This window comes from Ammodytes marinus (assembly GCF_949987685.1).
Source record: "Ammodytes marinus genome assembly, chromosome: 2".
Lineage (NCBI taxonomy): Eukaryota > Metazoa > Chordata > Actinopteri > Uranoscopiformes > Ammodytidae > Ammodytes > Ammodytes marinus.
In genome coordinates this window covers 31055723-31075151 of record NC_137231.1, presented here as the reverse complement: position 1 = coordinate 31075151, position 19429 = coordinate 31055723, and the positions used below count along the sequence as shown (strand labels likewise).

Sequence of the window (19429 nt, the reverse complement as noted above, 5' to 3'; positions counted from 1 at the left end):
TTAGCAGAGATGCATTGAGCCGTCTTGTGCATAATAACTTCATGCTGTCATTGTGTCATCTTTTTCTTTCTCTCATTTCTCCCTAAAGGAAAAGTTTTTAAACGACGAGTGTGTCACTAGTGTTCGACCGTGCAGCGAAATGAGACATAACACATCCGTTATTTTTCACACAACATATAATACACTGTGGGCACAAGTCATAGTATGGGACACTGATTCTGGATTTTGGGTTGATGCTTTTATTAGTACCGATAGAATATTTTTGACTCCAAGACACTCTGCAAAGCTTGGTTTGACAAGTACATGGAATAGGTGAGGAGTAATAAAGAACAGCTCAAGACCATGAGTTTATGGGACATCAATTGATTCGAGTTGATTTTAGCGAGCAGACTATGTCTCTGAGCTCAAAATGAATTTACCAACAAACAAAATAATCTTAAAAAAGTTCATTTTTTGAGCTTCAATCATATTGTGAATAGTTTGAAAACCAGAGGAGTTCAATTATGGCGAAAATATCTTCTGAAACTGTTCATACTTTCTACACATCATGTCTAAAGGTTTTCTTTAAAATTAATATTTGTTGAGGGAGGGGGGAGGGGGACGGGGAGGGGGAGAGGAGAGGGGATTGGGTGTTGTGTATGTATTGTATGTTTACTTATTCTGTTTTTTTTTGTCCATAAGTAAAATAAAAAACAAAAAACCACTCAAATAAAAGTTTAAAAAATAATATATCTATATTATTTGATATTCTCAAATAGATTAATCTCTTTTTTCTATTCTGGTGAATACAATGGTAAAATGTGTCCTCTGCTCATCTAAATTCCTGGACACATCTGGACCCAGTCTTTGTATTAGACTCACCCATAATGCCTAGAGTGGGGTTAGGCTGGTCAGAAGGAATTAAAAGAGTTAATGAGCCTTTTCTTCAAACACCATTACCCATAAGTCATTGCAGCGACCCCAAGCTTGGCTGCCGTACTATTCGGTCAAACGGAGAAGGAGAAATTCACAAACATTTCCTGTCTTCCTCCTCTTCTTTGTGCGGTTAAAATAACAACTGTGAGAAAATGGCGGTGATTAATTTGGCAATAAAATGAACTTCTATGTCTACACACAACTTAGTAGGTGAAACAACCCTTTAAAATGTAGATGTAATGGAATATTGTGCAAAAAGGGTTTTGGAATAAAGACCTGTTGTGTGAATGTAGCCAACGAGAATCAAATCAAATCAAGAATCAAATCAAGTTTTATTTGTATAGCCCAATTATAAATATCACAAATAGACATTTGCCTCAGTGGTCTTTACATTCCATACAGTATGACACCCTTATCTCGGCTGAGAAAAAACTCCCAGTAGAAAAACCTTTATCGAAAACCCTTGTCTTGTACTGGCCCCTTCAATGTGTGCCTGGTGCCACAGTGTGAATGTAAAGTACAATGCGGTGATGACAAAGCGCATAATTTACAAGCCCAGGTGTCACTGGTGTGTCCAACCCAATGTCTGAGCCGCGCCCGTTGTTCCGTAAAGCTGGATTGCAGGTCAAAGAAGACAAGCTCAATCTCTCTCCACACTCAGAAAGCAGAAGGTACCAGTGTGCACCTAAAAGGGTACAATGCTTGTTGCAGGAGAGGTTCCCTTTTTTCTTTTTTTTAAGATTATTTTTTGGCATTTTCAAGCTTTATTAGACAGTACAGAGTTGAAATGGGGAGACAGAGACAGAGAGGGAGAGGGGGGATAGATAGATAGATAGATAGATAGATAGATAGATAGATAGATAGATAGATAGATAGACACTTTATTGATCCCTTGGGAGTGTTCCTTCAGGGAAATTCAAAAATCCAGCAGCAGCTGTAGTACATACAACATGACACAAGCAAGTCACTAAAATGCATCAATATACATGGTAAAAAAGTAAAATACAGATTTATATTTATAAATACATTTTAAAAAGAAGCAGCAGCAGCAGATGTTAGCAACAGTTATTAATTTATATCTCTGTTTGACCTTAGTGTGTAGTAATAAATAAATAAATAAATAGATTATGCAAGCTGTTGCGGTTATGTTCCATCAGCCACCCCCCTCCTCCCTCCATGTGTGGAGTTGTGGAGTATGATGGCACGATGGACAAATGAGTTTTTTAGTCTGTTGGTTCTGCATCTGGGGAGGAGCAGCCTGTCACTGAAGGAGCTTCTCTGGTTGCTGATGACAGTGTGGGATGACACGCAGTAAAGTTCCACAGGTCGGATTTGAACCTGCGTCCACTGCAACGAAGGCTGGAGCCGATATGGTACACGCTCTATCCACTACGCCACCGGAGCGCCCAAGGTTCCCTTTTGAAAGAAAATTGTGTACCCTTAAGTTCAGTTAGATTTGTGTTTCATTTTTCACATTCTTTCTGAAACTAATTAGCTGAAATACAGGTTTTGGAATGATGATAAAAAGAATATAGAGGCTAATACTAAAGAAATACATGTATTGTTATTTTAAAGATGTATTGTCATTTTTATTATACATTTTTGTTATTGCAAATAAATAGCTGTTGTAAATAGCTTACTATAACTTATAATACTAAAAAGTATAATAGTCATTATCAATGTAGGAACATTTTTCAATGTTGGCATTGAAATGGTACAAATGTGTTCTCTCTTTCATGTTGTACCCTTAAGTTAGTCATAAGGCACCTCTTAAAAAAACACCATTGTACTTTTAAGTGAACATACTGTACTTAAAGGTGTACCTATAAGTAGCCTACAGAAATGGTCTTGTTTCGTACCTCCATGTTTTAGTGTGTGCAGCCCCGGCGAGCTATAGGATCAGAAAGAGCAAAAGCCTTCTCTCATCTCTCACACCAAACAATCTGTCAGAGTGGGCGCCTCAGGCTGAGGTGTGTTGACACTGCACACGCCAGGTGTAATGGAACTGACCCCCACACACACCCCAACCTGCTCCCGTTGGGTGGATAGACACATCAATAATATCCGCTGGTTCAGCACCAACTGTAAACTCAGCACATTGTAAATATAAGGCCGGACGACTGTGTGTGTGTGTGTGTGTGTGTGTGTGTGTGTGTTTGTGTGTGTTTGTGTGTGTGTGTCTCTCTCTTTCACTCTCTCTTTCTCTCTCTCTAGATGCGTTTTAACTGCAGGATGAGCAGAAAAAACGGTGTGTATTTTTATTTCTAATACAATGCAAAAGTTGATGTTACGTTAGTTATAATTAAAATGAGCCTTTATATCTAAATAGGAGCGGGACGCCTTATGTGTTTTTATATACAGCAGGGGTGTCCAAATTACGGACCGCGGGCCATCTGCAGCCCACGGCCCGCTTTTTATTGGCCCGCGGTCGATTTTAAAAATATAATGTAATATGGCCCTTTAATTATTATAATTTTTTTCTTAGTTAACCCATAACTGATTGATTAGCCCGCGTCACGTTTAAAAAATATTATGTAATATGGCCCTTTTAGTTTTTAAATAATTTAAATGCATTCATTATATTACAAAGAAATATGTCCCATTAAAGAAAAAGAGCACCAAATCCATCCCAGAGGACCCTGGATAATATTTTATTTTAAATTAATATTTTCATGGAAAATCCATGTGTCCTTCTTCAATAGCTTCTAATTCATCCGACACAGTGCCTCCAAATAATTTTTCACACAAAATTCTTCAGATTAAGCCTCTTAATTTTTCCTCTCAGAGTGCACCAGATTCATAGCCTGGAAATCCTGACCCTGATATCTTGAACGATAGAGGGTCTGGCGACGATCAATAGTAATTTCCAACTCTAGGGGCGGCTCCTACTCGTGCATTTCAAATGCCACTGCACGCAGTTGGATAGCACTACAACCAATCAGAGCGATGCACAAGTGACGTAAGCCCCGTTCGTTTAGCGAACAGCTGTTAAACTGTTCAATTAAACGTTTGCCGTTGTCGGTCGGCAAAACAGAACATTCCACTTACTTGCTAGTGAAAGCTATGAGTCCCGTCTTCCAATTCGTTAAGGGTCGAGGCCAAAGCAGTCTCAAACTCACACAACATATCCGCAGCCATCTTTGATGTTTACTATCACAGCTTCGACGTCGCATGCACGTCACTGTCGTCATCCGGTTACGTCCTCCCCAGAGCACCATATAAAGGGCTCTGGCGCGCCCATATTAGATAGAACCAATTGAAACGTTATACCAGATTTCTGGTAGTCTTGATAAGCTTCAACGGAGCGTCTCCAGACCAACACGCGCAGCAAATTTAATTTGCCAGCGCCTAGTGGCAGGTCTGGGAATGCCAGGCTACCAGATTCATGCATTTCACTTTAAAAAGTTAAGAAAATATCCCGGACGGGCATACCCCCTGACCCCTCTAAGGATGGTTGGGAACTCGGCTGGCTACTATTTTCACCCAGCTGGACATTGGAGGCAGTAGCAGAAAACACTGGGTGTCTGAAGGCAATTAACAATGGTCAATGATTTGGGCAGCGCTAACATTGGAGAGAGAAATTCTGCTTAGGAGGCATGGGCCGGCCCGGCTCTGAGGGGTAATGTGTCTGTTTAATTTGCAAGGAAAGTGTTGCCTGGGACTGAATGTTGACAGACCCTGAGCTATACAGTATATCTGTGTTAGTGTGCGTCCACTGTTATCTCAGCACCTCACAGCCAAACTGTTAACATTAAAATCACCTGAAGCATTTAAACTCAAGTGACCCTTGAGAGTCAATATGTGGTTTCTGTTGTCTGGTTACAACAGTTCAGTATCAAGTATTTATTGCCTGTAGTTTGCGTTTTCACAGATAATGGATGCAGCCTGAGTTCAAAGTTAAATCTATTCTAATCTCTCTTTACTGGTGTTGTGCTCAGTGAAGTTTTTACATGTCTTCCTGCAGGTCAACAACTGAACTGTTTGGCCTCTGGCGCCCTCATTGGTTCCCATAATTAACTACCTCTATTATTCTTCTGATCAAGTTGAAGTCAGTAACGTAATATTTTCCCCAAGTAAAGTTTAATAGGAATTGTCCACATTCACCAAAGGTATGAGGCATGATCTGATGTATTTCCATATTATCTCTATAGTAAAGTGTTAAACACACCTTATCTCTCTCATAAAGCCGCTCCTTTTTCTGCAATGAGGCAAAGTTCATCACACCCTCCCTCTTGTGCCTTCTCTAAGACACATCCACTCCACTTTGAATCCCTCCCCTTTAGATCATCAGTCCCAGTGAAGTAAACTCAGTCACTCACTGACACAGAGAGTTGAAATGGCGCAGAAAGGACCTCAGTTTGACCGGGAAACTTTCTCTTGTTCGATCTGTCTGGATCTACTGAAGGATCCGGTGACTATTCCCTGTGGACACAGCTACTGCATGGACTGTATCAACGGCTTCTGGGATGAAAAGGATCAAAAGAAAATCTACAGCTGCCCTCAGTGTAGGCAGGCCTTCGATCCGAAACCTGCCCTGGTGAAAAACACCATGTTAGCAGTTTTAGTGGAGGAGCTGAAGAAGACTGGACTCCAAGCTGCTCCTGCTGATCTCTGCTATGCTGGACCTGAAGATGTGGCCTGTGACATCTGCACTGGGAGAAAACTGAAAGCCCTCAAGTCCTGTCTGGTGTGTCTGGTCTCTTACTGTGAGAAACACCTCCAGCCTCATTACAACGTGGCTCAATTAAAGAAACACAAGCTGGTGGAGCCCTCCAAGAAGCTCCAGGAGAACATCTGCTCCAGTCACGATGAGGTAATGAAGATTTTCTGCCGCACTGATCAGCAGTTTATCTGTTATCTCTGCTCTCTGGATGAACACAAAGGCCACGACACAGTGTCAGCTGCAGCAGAACGGACTGAGAAGCAGAAAGAGCTCAAGGTGAGTCGACAGAACATCCAGGGGAGAATCCAGGATAGAGAGAAAGATGTGAAGCTGCTTCAACAGGAGGTGAAGGCTATCAATGGCTCTGCTGATAAAGCAGTGGAGCACAGTGAGAAGACCTTCACCGAGCTGATCCGTCTCATCCAGAAAAGAAGCTCTGTTGTGAAGCAGCAGGTCAGAGCAAAGCAGGAAACTGAAGTGAGTCGAGTCAAAGATCTTCAGGAGAAGCTGGAGCAGGAGATCGCTGAGCTGAAGAGGAAAGACGCTGAGCTGAAGACCCTCTCACACACAGAGGACCACCACCAGTTTCTACACGACTACCCCTCACTGTCAGCACTCACTGAATCTACATCCAGCATCCACATCCGTCCTCTGAGATACTTTGAGGACGTGAGAGCGGCTGTGTCAGAAGCCAGAGATAAACTACAGGACGTCCTGAGAGAGACATGGACAAACATCTCACTGAGAGTGACTGACGTGGATGTTTTATTGTCAGAACCAGAGCCCAAGACCAGAGCCGACTTCTTAAGATATTCATGTGACATCACACTGGATCCAAACACAGCACAGATAAATGTGTTATTATCTGAGGGGAACAGAAAGGCTACAGGAATGAGACAACAACAGTCTTATTCTAGAAATCCAGACAGATTCACTAAGTGGCATCAGGTCCTGAGTACAGAGAGTCTGACTGGACGTTCTTACATGGAGGTGGAGTGGGGAGGGTTTGGAGTTGATATAGCAGTCGCATACAAGAATATCAGCAGAACAGGGAGCTCAAATGAATGTGAATTTGGACGAAATGATAAATCCTGGTCGTTAGTTTGTTCTCAAAAGAGTTTTAAATTTTGGTTCAACAGTGTCCAAACTCCCCTCTCAGGTCCTCAGCCCTCCAGAATAGGAGTGTACCTGGATCACAGTGCAGGTGTTCTGTCCTTCTACAGCGTCTCTGAAACCATGACTCTCCTACACAGAGTCCAGACCACATTCACTCAGCCGCTCTATGCTGGACTTTGGTTATCTTCTAATGCTGCTGCTGAGTTCTGTAAACTCAAATAGACAGAAGTCGTTAAATAGAGTGGGTAAAAGCATGTGTTTTTTAATCCTTAAAAAGGTGCAGTGTGTAATATCGTAATATTTAGTTGCATCCAGATTGCAACGCTCCCTTGCTTTACCCTCCCTTTGGTAGAATTTACAGAAGCTACGGTGGCCTTCAAAGACAAGAATCCAATTACCAAAGATGGCATCATTCCCCACTGCCTCAAGTCTTTCCACACTATCAAGGGATTTGGAGAAGATGTATTTAGTTATTTATTCTATAGTACTACTTCGTCTTCCAACAGGTGAATTTCAACAGGACGCCCACTATATGTAAAAATAAGTAATGCAGTTAAGGTTGTCCGTTCTGAGCTGAGCTCCTATGTAGATATACAAGGCTAATTGTAAGGTTATACAAAAAAAAATTACTCACTAATTAAAACATACTTATGAAAAAGTAACCCTAACCAATTTCTCCAAAATGTGATCTTAAAAATGACAATGCATTCTGAACACTGCACCTTTAAACTTATTTTTTCTTTGTTTTTGTTGATCAGAGATGATTGTTGTTGTTGTTTTTCTTCACTGCACAGAGATCAGCTGTCAATCAAACATTATGGACGGTATTGAAATCTTTACATTTCTTCTGTAAAAAGTTTCCTGTGTATTTAGCCACTGAGGCAAACAATGTTCATGGTGACTTTAGTTTAGCTGAACTGACATGTATCTTTATTAATGTGTAAACTTTCATGATGTATTTGTATGTTCAGGCGCTTGTAGAGTATTGGTTAGAGTGCCCCCCCCCCCCATACAGGCTCAAATGTTGTTGGTTAAATTCAAATTGAGATATGATGTATTATAACACAGCAATTATCCTGATCATATCAGTAGAAACATAATTTATTATTTTCTTCTACATAGCTGAGATTGAAATGAAGTGAATCTGTATCTGCATGAAATCATTGAACAGACTTTACTGAGATGGGGATGTGTGAACAAACTGATGGTTCATATTATGAATAAAGAATCAAGAATTAACAAAGTGTTTTCTTAATTTCTTCATACAAACCTAATTTAAAAAAGTAGAGACTAATAATGGAAAGTACAGCGCTCATTTTGTGGCATGACTGAAACCAGAAACTAAATAGTTAATCTCCCCTCTAACTTCTGCTAAGTAACATTTGTTTCCGAATACATACAGTAAGGGTTATAAGACATGATTTGAAGTATTTCCAGAATAATACAGATGGATAATTGTAGAAGTTTCCACATAGAATACAATCTCTAAGAAAATACACTAAAAACAACAGTGTGGGTGTAAAACAATTGATTCAAAAATGGACATGGTTCACTTCAACCTTATGTTTTATAGTACGGAATAAGCTGTGGTAAAACAGGTTTTTAATTTAATGTTTTAAAGTAAAGTGCCACCTTCAGCAAGCCTGGTTCATCTGACAGAGTGTATTAAGCCAAGGTGATGAGCTGAACATCCAGACAGAGGAGGTTGTGAAGGTAGTGTCCTGCCAGAAGTGATCAGGGAAATCAGGGCTCATGTCTGGGGAAAGGAAAGAGCGAGTTGTGGGAGGGGAGCGACATTCAACGGTGTGACTACAATATCAGTAATGTCTCAATAACGAGATGGGAACAATCATTCATGGCTTTGGGTTGAGGAGGAGAGGAAAGGGAGGAAATGGGGGGAAAGGGGGGATGGTGAAATGGTTGCATTGGCTAATGTTTGCCTGAATGTTTGCCTGTGTAGAACTGAAACGCTGCCACAGAATCATTTTTTTGCAAGTAAGACAGTGTGCGGGTCCGGGAACCTCTCTCTTTTGGATTTACATATTTTTTTCCTATGCACCTGTCTTAAGTTACGGATGCGCGAGGTACACTTTGGTTTTGCATTGGTCCCAAAGAAATTACTAGGGGAATTTTTTGTAATTTTTTGAAATTTTTGTAGCTCAGGATTCTGAGCTCACAGCTGAACAGTTAACACTAAAATCACCTAAAGCGTTTAAACTCAACTGGCCTTTGAGAGTTAAAAATGGCGTTTCTGTTTTGTGGTTACAACAGTTCAGTATCAAGTATTTATTGCCTGTAGTTTGCTTGTTTCATTCTACACAGAGATACAGATGCAGCCTGAGTTCACAGTTACATCTATTCTAATCTCTCTTTACTGGTGTTGTGCTCAGTGAAGTTTTTACATGCCTTCCTGCAGGTCAACAACTGAACTGTTTGGCCTCTGGCGCCCTCATTGGTTCCCATAATGAACTGCCTCTACTATTCTCCTGATCAACTTGCTGTCAGCAGGCACAGGGACATTTGTTGCAGAGTAAAGATAAAGTCTAAAATAATGTGTTTCCCCCAGTAAGGTTTACTAAGAATGTAGAAACTTCTCCATATTAACCAATGTATGAGGCATGATCTGATGTATTTCAAAATTATCTCTATAGTAAACAAGTGTCACACACACACACCATCTCTCTCATAAAGCCGCTCCTCTTCCTGGAATGAAGCAGAGTTCAACAAACCCTCCCTCTAGTCCCTGCTCTAACACACAGCTCACTGCACCCTGTACATATTTCCTTGTTCCCTCCCATTTAGATCTACTGTCATGAGGATGGGTGTAACCAGCGTGTGGGAGCTGACAGGCCCCATTCACTGCACACACACATGCTGTTCAGATCAGAGCTCAAGTTAGTTTCGGTTCTAGTGAAAGTAAACACAGACACTCGCTGACACAGAGAGGTGAAATGGCGCAGAAAGGAGTTCAGCTCGACCGGGAAACTTTCTCTTGTTCGATCTGTCTGGATCTACTGAAGGATCCGGTGACTATTCCCTGTGGACACAGCTACTGCATGGACTGTATCAACGGCTTCTGGGATGAAAAGGATCAAAAGAAAATCTACAGCTGTCCTCAGTGTAGGCAGGCCTTTGATCCGAAACCTGCCCTGGTGAAAAACACCATGTTAGCAGTTTTAGTGGAGGAACTGAAGAAGACTGGACTCCAAGCTGCTCCTGCTGATCTCTGCTATGCTGGACCTGAAGATGTGGCCTGTGACGTCTGCACTGGGAGAAAACTGAAAGCCCTCAAGTCCTGTCTGGTGTGTATGGTCTCTTACTGTGAGAAACACCTCCAGTCTCATTTTAATGTGGTTCAATTAAAGAAACACAAGCTGGTGGAGCCCTCCAAGAAGCTCCAGGAGAACATCTGCTTCAGTCACGATGAGGTGATGAAGATTTTCTGCCGCACTGATCAGCAGTCTATCTGTTATCTCTGCTCTCTGGATGAACACAAAGGCCACGACACAGTGTCAGCTGCAACAGAACGGACTGAGAGGCAGAAAGAGCTCGAGGTGAGTCGACAGAACATCCAGGGGAGAATCCAGGACAGAGAGAAAGATGTGAAGCTGCTTCAACAGGAGGTGAAGGCTATCAATGGCTCTGCTGATAAAGCAGTGGAGCACAGTGAGAAGACCTTCGCCGAGCTGATCCGTCTCATCCAGAAAAGAAGCTCTGATGTGAAGCAGCAGCTCAGATCTCAACAGAAAACTGAAGTGAGTCGAGTCAAAGATCTTCAGGAGAAGCTGGAGCAGGAGATCGCTGAGCTGAAGAGGAAAGACGCTGAGCTGAAGACCCTCTCACACACAGAGGACCACAACCAGTTTCTACACGACTTCACCTCACTATCAACACTCAGTGAATCTACATCCAGCATCCACATCCGTCCTCTGAGATACTTTGAGGACGTGACAGCGGCTGTGTCAGAAGCCAGAGATAAACTACAGGACGTCCTGACAGAGACATGGACAAACATCCAAGTGACAGTGACTGGCGTGGATGTTTTACTGTCACAACCAGAGCCCAAGACCAGAGCCGACTTCTTAAGATATTCACGTGACATCACACTGGATCCAAACACAGCACAGATAAATGTGTTATTATCTGAGGGGAACAGAAAGGCTACAGTAATGAAACAACAACAGTCTTATTCTAGCCATCCAGACAGATTCACTGAGTGGTGGCAGGTCCTGAGTATAGAGAGTCTGACTGGACGTTGTTACTTGGAGGTGGAGTGGAGTGGGAGAGGAGTTGATGTAGCAGTCGCATACAAGAATATCAGCAGAGCAAGTGTAGGGTGGTCAGAGGAATGTAGATTTGGACGAAATGATAAATCCTGGGTGTTAGGTTGTTCTCAAAACAGTTTTAAATGTTGGTTCAATAATGTCCAAACTCCCGTCTCAGGTCCTCAGTCCTCCAGAATAGGAGTGTACCTGGATCACAGTGCAGGTGTTCTGTCCTTCTACAGCGTCTCTGAAACCATGACTCTCCTTCACAGAGTCCAGACCACATTCACTCAGCCGCTCTATGCTGGACTTTGGTTATCTTATTATGGAGACACTGCTGAGCTCTATGAACTCAAATAGACAGAAGTCTTTACAGTAGCTACGAGGAACTTTTAAATATTTCTGAAATTCAATTTGTTCCTCTGATGATCATGAATCACATGTAACAGCAAAAAAGGCCATCAGTGAAAAAGAATGCTATTTTATAGTTTTTCTTAACGCCTTTGTCATGGGTATACGTATACGCTCACCCAGGAACAACAGCTGGCGTAGTAAAAACACCTCCGCTTTTGTCCAAAGGGGGCACTAGAATTAAAATAAACTGAAAGATCCTCGTAGCACCTTAAAATGGAGTGTGGGTAAAACTTTGTGTTTTAATCCTTACACTTATTTCGTCGTTGTGCATGTTAATGAGAGAAGATTGTTGTATTTTTTCACTGCACAGAGATCAGCTGTCAATCCAACATTATGGGCGGTGCTTTGAAATCATCTAATTTGTTTAGCTGTAAAATGGTTCCTGTCTGTATTTAGCCACCAAAGCTCATGGTGACTTTAGTTTACCTGAACTGACATGTTTCTTTATGAATGTGTAAACTTCTGTGTGCTCTAAATGATTGTTGAATAGTTGTATTGGTGTATTTGTATGTTACTGTGTCTCATCCATTTATAGTAGGTCTTTGCAAAGAGCGCACCAGAACTTCATTTATCCTAGATATTTTGGTCGCACCATCTTATAAAATGGTAAAAATATATATATGCACTGTATAGGCAACATTAAAATGCTGCTCAGGGGGGGCTCATTATCCAATTGCAATGTAAAGATAAGTTATTAATTCAATTGTATCTGCAGGGAACTATTTTCAAAGGGGTGATTTTGCTGTTTTGTAATTACCAACACTGGGATTTGGGTTTGAAAAGCACTTATATGAAAAACAGAACTGTTGAAGCATCGACTTCCAATAAACTGCTCTGATGTGACACCAAAGTGAAATGTTGCATTCTTTTTTCAACACCTTAGTTCTACAACACTTCAGTCACTATCAGTCTGCTAATGATGACAGGACCCTGAGCTACATATCTGTATTAGTATGTGTCCTCTCTTATCTCAGCACCTCACAGCCAAACTGTTAACACTATTAATCACCTGAAGCATCTAAACTCAAGTGACCTTTGAGGTTTAATCATGTTTTTTGTTGTTGTCTGGTTACAACAGTTCAGTATCAAGTATTTATTGCCTGTACTTTGCTTGTTTCATTCTACACAGAGATACAGATGCAGCCTGAGTTCACAGTTACATCTATTCTAATCTCTCTTTACTGGTGTTGTGCTCAGTGAAGTTTTTACATGCCTTGCTGCAGGTCAACAACTGAACTGTTTGGCCTCTGGCGCCCTCATTGGTTCCCATAATGAACTACCTCTACTATTCTCCTGATCAAGTTGATGTCAGCAGGCACAGTGACATTTGTGGCACACTGAATATAAAGTCTATGTGTTTCCCCCAGTAAGGTTTACTAAGAATGTAGAAACTTCTCCATATTAACCAAAGGTATGAGGCTTGATCTGATTTATTTCCAAAATGATCTCTATAGTAAACAAATGTTAAAACACACAGTATCTCTCTCATAAAGCCGCTCCTCTTCCTGGAATACAAGTTCAACAAACCCTCCCTCTTGTCCCTGCTCTGACAAACAGCCCGCTCCACTCTGTACATATTTCCTTGTTCCCTCCCCTTTATATCTACAGTTTTGAATATGGGTGTAACCAAGGTGTGGGAGCTGACAGGCCCCATTCACTGCACACACTCATGCTGTTCAGATCAGAGCTCAAGTTAGTTTCGGTTCTAGTGAAAGTAAACTCAGTCACTCACTGACACAGAGAGTTGAAATGGCGGAGAAAGGACCTCAGCTTGACAGGGAAACTTTCTCTTGTTCGATCTGTCTGGATCTACTGAAGGATCCGGTCTGTCTTCCCTGTGGACACAGCTACTGCATGGACTGTATCAACGGCTTCTGGGATGAAAAGGATCAAAAGAAAATCTACAGCTGCCCTCAGTGTAGGCAGGCCTTCGATCCGAAACCTGCCCTGGTGAAAAACACCATGTTAGCAGTTTTAGTGGAGGAGCTGAAGAAGACTGGACTCCAAGCTGCTCCTGCTGATCTCTGCTATGCTGGACCTGAAGATGTGGCCTGTGACGTCTGCACTGGGAGAAAACTAAAAGCCCTCAAGTCCTGTATGTTCTGCCTGATTTCATACTGTGAGAAACACCTCCAGCGTCATTACGACGTGGCTCAATTAAAGAAACACAAGCTGGTGGAGCCCTCCAAGAAGCTCCAGGAGAACATCTGCTCCAGTCACGATGAGGTGATGAAGATTTTCTGCCGCACTGATCAGCAGTCTATCTGTTATCTCTGCTCTCTGGACGAACACAAAGGCCACGACACAGTGTCAGCTGCAGCAGAACGGACTGAGAAGCAGAAAGAGCTCGAGGTGAGTCGACAGAACATCCAGGGGAGAATCCAAGACAGAGAGAAAGATGTGAAGCTGCTTCAACAGGAGGTGAAGGCTATCAATGGCTCTGCTGATAAAGCAGTGGAGCACAGTGAGAAGACCTTCGCCGAGCTGATCCGTCTCATCCAGAAAAGAAGCTCTGATGTGAAGCAGCAGGTCAGAGCAAAGCAGGAAACTGAAGTGAGTCGAGTCAAAGATCTTCAGGAGAATCTGGAGCAGGAGATCGCTGAGCTGAAGAGGAAAGACGCTGAGCTGAAGACCCTCTCACACACAGAGGATCACAACCAGTTTCTACACAACTACCCCTCACTGTCAGCACTCAGTGAATCTACATCCAGCATCCACATCCGTCCTCTGAGATACTTTGAGGACGTGACAGCGGCAGTGTCAGAAGCCAGAGATAAACTACAGGACGTCCTGAGAGAGACATGGACAAACATCTCACTGACAGTGACTGACGTGGATGTTTTACTGCCACAACCAGAGCCCAAGACCAGAGCCGACTTCTTAAGATATTCACGTGACATCACACTGGATCCAAACACAGCACAGATATATGTGTTATTATCTGAGGGGAACAGAAAGGCTACAGGAATGAGACAAGAACAGTCTTATTCTAGACATCCAGACAGATTCACTGAGTGGTGGCAGGTCCTGAGTGCAGAGAGTCTGACTGGACGTTGTTACTTGGAGGTGGAGTGGAGAGGGTGGGAAGTTGATGTAGCAGTCGCATACAAGAGTATCAGCAGAGCAAGTGTAGGGTTTTCACAGGAATATAGATTCGGGCGAAATCATAAATCCTGGGCGTTAGGTTGTTCTCAAAACAGTTTTAATTTTTGGTTCAACAAATTCCAAACTCCCGTCTCAGTTCCTCAGTCCTCCAGAATAGGAGTGTACCTGGATCACAGAGCAGGTGTTCTGTCCTTCTACAGCGTCTCTGAAACCATGACTCTCCTCCACAGAGTCCAGACCACATTCACTCAGCCGCTCTATGCTGGACTTTGGTTATCTTCTAATGCTGCTGCTGAGTTCTGTAAACTCAAATAGACAGATGTTGTTAAATTGAGAGTGGGTAAAAGTATGTCTTTTTTAATCCTTAAAAAGGTGCTGTGTGTAATATCGTAATATTTAGCTGCATCCAGATTGCAACGCTCCCTTGCTAACCCCTCCCTTTGGTAGATTGTACAGAAGCTACATGGCCTTTAATGACAATAATCTAGTAACCAAAGATGGCATCATCCCCCACTGCCTCAAGTCTTTCCACACTATCAAGTGATTTGGAGAAGATGTATTTAGTTATTTATTCTATAGTACTACTTCGTCTTCCAACAGGTGAATTTCAACAGGACGCCCACTATATGTAAAAATAGGTAATTCAGTCAATGTTGTCCGTTCTGAGCTGAGCACCTATGTAGATATACAAGGCTAATTGTAAGGTTATACAAAAAAAAAGATTACTCACTAATTAAAACATACTTATGAAAAAGTAACCCTAACCAATTTCTACGATTTCTGATCTTAAAAATGACTATACATTCTAAACACTGCACCTTTAAACTTATTTTTTCTTTGTTTTTGTTGATCAGAGATGATTGTTGTTGTTGTTTTTCTTCACTGCACAGAGATCAGCTGTCAATCAAACATTATGGACGGTATTGAAATCTTTACATTTCTTCTGTAAAAAGTTTCCTGTGTATTTAGCCACTGAGGCAAACAATGTTCATGGTGACTTTAGTTTAGCTGAACTGACATGTATCTTTATTAATGTGTAAACTTTCATGATATATTTGTATGTTCAGGCGCTTGTAGAGTATTGGTTAGAGTGCCCCCCCCCCCCCCCCCCCCATACAGGCTCAAATGTTGTTGGTTAAATTCAAATTGAGATATGATGTATTATAACACAGCAATTATCCTGATCATATCAGTAGAAACATAATTTATTATTTTCTTCTACATAGCTGAGATTGAAATGAAGTGAATCTGTATCTGCATGAAATCATTGAACAGACTTTACTGAGATGGGGATGTGTGAACAAACTTGTGGTTCATATTATCAATAAAGAATCAAGAATGTGCAAACAAAGGGTTTTCTTAATTTCTTCATACAAACCTAATTTAAAAAAGTAGAGACTGATACTAGAAAGTACAGTGTTCATTTTGTGGCATGACCGAAAGCACCGTCTAAAATATTGTTTATTTCCCCTCTAACTTCTGCTAAGTAACATTTGTTTCCAAATACATACAGTAAGGGTTATAAGACATGATTTGAAGTATTTCCAGAATAATACAGATGGATAATTGTAGAAGTTTCCACATAGAATACAATCTCTAAGAAAATACACTAAAAACAACAGTGTAGGTGTAAAACAATTGATTAAAAATGGACATGGTTCACTTCAACCTTATGTTTTATAGTACGGAATAAGCTGTGGTAAAACAGGTTTTTAATTTAATGTTTTAAAGTAAAGTGCCACCTTCAGCAAGCCTGGTTCATCTGACAGAGTGTATTAAGCCAAGGTGATGAGCTGAACATCCAGACAGAGGAGGTTGTGAAGGTAGTGTCCTGCCAGAAGTGATCAGGGAAATCAGGGCTCATGTCTGGGGAAAGGGAAGTGCGAGTTGTGGGAGGGAGCGACATTCAACGGTCTGACTACAATATCAGTAATGTCTCAATAATGAGATGGGAACAATCATTCATGGTTTGGGTTGAGGAGGAGAGGAAAGGAGGGAAAGGAGGGAAAGGAGGGAAAGGGGGGATGGTGAAATGGTTGCATTGGTCCCTAATGTTTGCCTGGATGTTTGCTTGTCTAGAACTGAAACGATGCCATCGAATAAATATCTATTTTTGCAAGTAAGACAGTGTGTGGGTCCGGGAACCTGTCTCTTTTGGATTTAAATTATAATTTCCTACGCACCTGCCATAAATTACGGATGTGCGAGGTACCCTTTAGTTTTGCATTGGTCCCAAAGAAATGAATAGGAGAATTTTTTGTAATTTTTTTTTATTTTATTTTTGTAGCTCAGGATTCTGAGCTCACAGCTGAACAATTAACACTAAAATCACCTAAAGCGTTTAAACTCAGCTGGCCTTTGAGAGTAAGTATAAGGTTTCTGTTTTGTGGTTACAGCAGTTCAGTATCAAGTATTTATTATCTGTAGTTTGCTTGTTTCATTCTACACAGAGATACAGATGCAGCCTGAGTTCACAGTTACATCTATTCTAATCTCTCTTTACTGGTGTTTTGCTCAGTGAAGTTTTTACATGCCTTGCTGCAGGTCAACAACTGAACTGTTTGGCCTCTGGCGCCCTCATTGGTTCCCATAATGAACTACTTCTACTATTCTTCTGATCAAGTTGATGTCAGCAGGCACAGTGACATTTGTTGCAGAGTAAAGATAAAGTCTAAAATAATGTGTTTCCCCCAGTAATGTTTACTAGGAATGTAGAAACAAGGTATGAGGCATGATCTTATGTATTTCCAAATTATCTCTATAAAAAAACAACACACACGCATGCACACGCACACAGTATCTCTCTCATAAAGCCGCTCCTCTTCCTGGAATGAAGCAGAGTTCAACAAACCCTCCTTCTTGTTCCTGCTCTGAAACACAGCCTGCTACGCTCTGTCCATATCTGTCCTTGTTCCCTCCCCTTTAGATCTACAGCTTTAAATATGGGTGTAACCAGAGTGTGGGGAAGTGCAGGCCCCGTTCACTGCACACACACATGTTGTTCAGATCAGAGCTAAAAATAGTTTTGGTTCTAGTGAAAGTAAACTCAGACACTCGATGACAGAGAGAGGGTGAAATGGCGCAGAAAGGAGTTCAGCTCGACCGGGACATAATTTGCTGTTCGATCTGTCTGGATCTACTGAAGGATCCGGTGACTATTCCCTGTGGACACAGCTACTGCATGGACTGTATCAACGGCTTCTGGGATGAAAAGAAAATCTACAGCTGCCCTCAGTGTAGGCAGGCCTTCGATCCTAGACCTGCCCTGGTGAAAAACACCATGTTAGCAGTTTTAGTGGAGGAGCTGAAGAAGACTGGACTCCAAGCTGCTCCTGCTGATCTCTGCTATGCTGGACCTGAAGATGTGGCCTGTGACGTCTGCACTGGGAGAAAACTGAAAGCCCTCAAGTCCTGTATGTTCTGCCTGATTTCATACTGTGAGAAACACCTCCAGCCTCATTACGACGTGGCTCAATTAAAGAAACACAAGCTGGTGGAGCCCTCCAAGAAGCTCCAGGAGAACATCTGCTCCAGTCACGATGAGGTGATGAAGATTTTCTGCCGCACTGATCAGCAGTCTATCTGTTATCTCTGCTCTCTGGATGAACACAAAGGCCACGACACAGTGTCAGCTGCAGCAGAACGGACTGAGAAGCAGAAAGATCTCGAGGTGAGTCGACAGAACATCCAGGGGAGAACCCAGGACAGAGAGAAAGATGTGAAGCTGCTTCAACAGGAGGTGGAGGCTATCAATGGCTCTGCTGATAAAGCAGTGGAGCACAGTGAGAAGACCTTCACCGAGCTGATCCGTCTCATCCAGAAAAGAAGCTCTGATGTGAAGCAGCAGGTCAGAGCAAAGCAGGAAACTGAAGTGAGTCGAGTCAAAGATCTTCAGGAGAAGCTGGAGCAGGAGATCGCTGAGCTGAAGAGGAAAGACGCTGAGCTGAAGACCCTCTCACACACAGAGGATCACAACCAGTTTCTACACGACTACCCCTCACTGTCAACACTCAGTGAATCTACATCCAGCATCCACATCCGTCCTCTGAGATACTTTGAGGACGTGACAGCGGCTGTGTCAGAAGCCAGAGATAAACTACAGGACGTCCTGACAGAGACATGGACAAACATCTCACTGACAGTGACTGACGCGGATGTTTTACTATCACAACCAGAGCCCAAGACCAGAGCCGACTTCTTAAGATATTCACGTGAAATCACACTGGATCCAAACACAGCACAGATAAATGTGTTATTATCTGAGGTGAACAAAAAAGCTACAAGATTGGACCAACAACAGTCTTATCCTAGTCATCCAGACAGATTCACTGGACTGTGTCAGGTCCTGAGTACAGAGAGTCTGACTGGACGTCGTTACTGGGAGGTGGAGTGGAGAGGGACAGAAGTTGGTGTAGCAGTCGCATACAAGAATATCAGCAGAGCAGGGGGGACGAATGAATGTTGGTTTGGACGAAATGATAAATCCTGGGGGTTAGATTGTTCTCAAAACAGTTTAAATGTTTGGTTCAACAATGTCCAAACTCCCGTTTCAGGTCCTCAGTGCTCCAGAATAGGAGTGTACCTGGATCACAGTGCAGGTGTTCTGTCCTTCTACAGCGTCTCTGAAACCATGACTCTCCTCCACAGAGTCCAGACCACATTCACTCAGCCGCTCTATGCTGGACTTTGGATAGCTTCTAATGCTACTGCTGAGTTCTGTAAACTCAAATAGACAGATGTTGTTAAATGGAGAGTGGGTAAAAGCATGTGTTTTGTAATCCTTAAAAAGGTGCAGTGTGTAATATTGTAGTATTTAGTTGCATCCAACACAGTCTCACTCCGAACTCGTCGAAAGGCTTCGCTTGGTCAGGGGCTTTTGGCGTAAACTGCTCTCGCCAAAGGGTACCCGTGTGCCTCTTCTTTCCACGCAGGGGGGTTTTCAACTCATTTC

The 19429-nt window shown here is 42.2% G+C and overlaps 2 protein-coding genes across 2 annotated transcripts; both read left to right on the top strand.

The window, feature by feature from the left end:
- Positions 1-5251: 5251 nt before the first annotated feature.
- On the top strand, positions 5252-11319 carry LOC307256902 (uncharacterized protein; the record flags this gene model as incomplete). Its single annotated transcript, XM_080036018.1, is given in 4 exon segments — positions 5252-6911; positions 7047-7156; positions 9497-9617; positions 9620-11319. Coding segments are annotated over 4 exon segments (3591 nt in total).
- A 1803-nt stretch (positions 11320-13122) lies between these two features.
- On the top strand, positions 13123-19210 carry LOC307256891 (uncharacterized protein; the record flags this gene model as incomplete). Its single annotated transcript, XM_080036007.1, has 3 exons — positions 13123-14779; positions 16766-16842; positions 17543-19210. 3 exons carry the CDS (start codon positions 13123-13125, stop codon positions 19208-19210), a joined length of 3402 nt encoding a protein of 1133 aa, XP_079892133.1.
- Between the last annotated feature and the right edge of the window lie 219 nt (positions 19211-19429).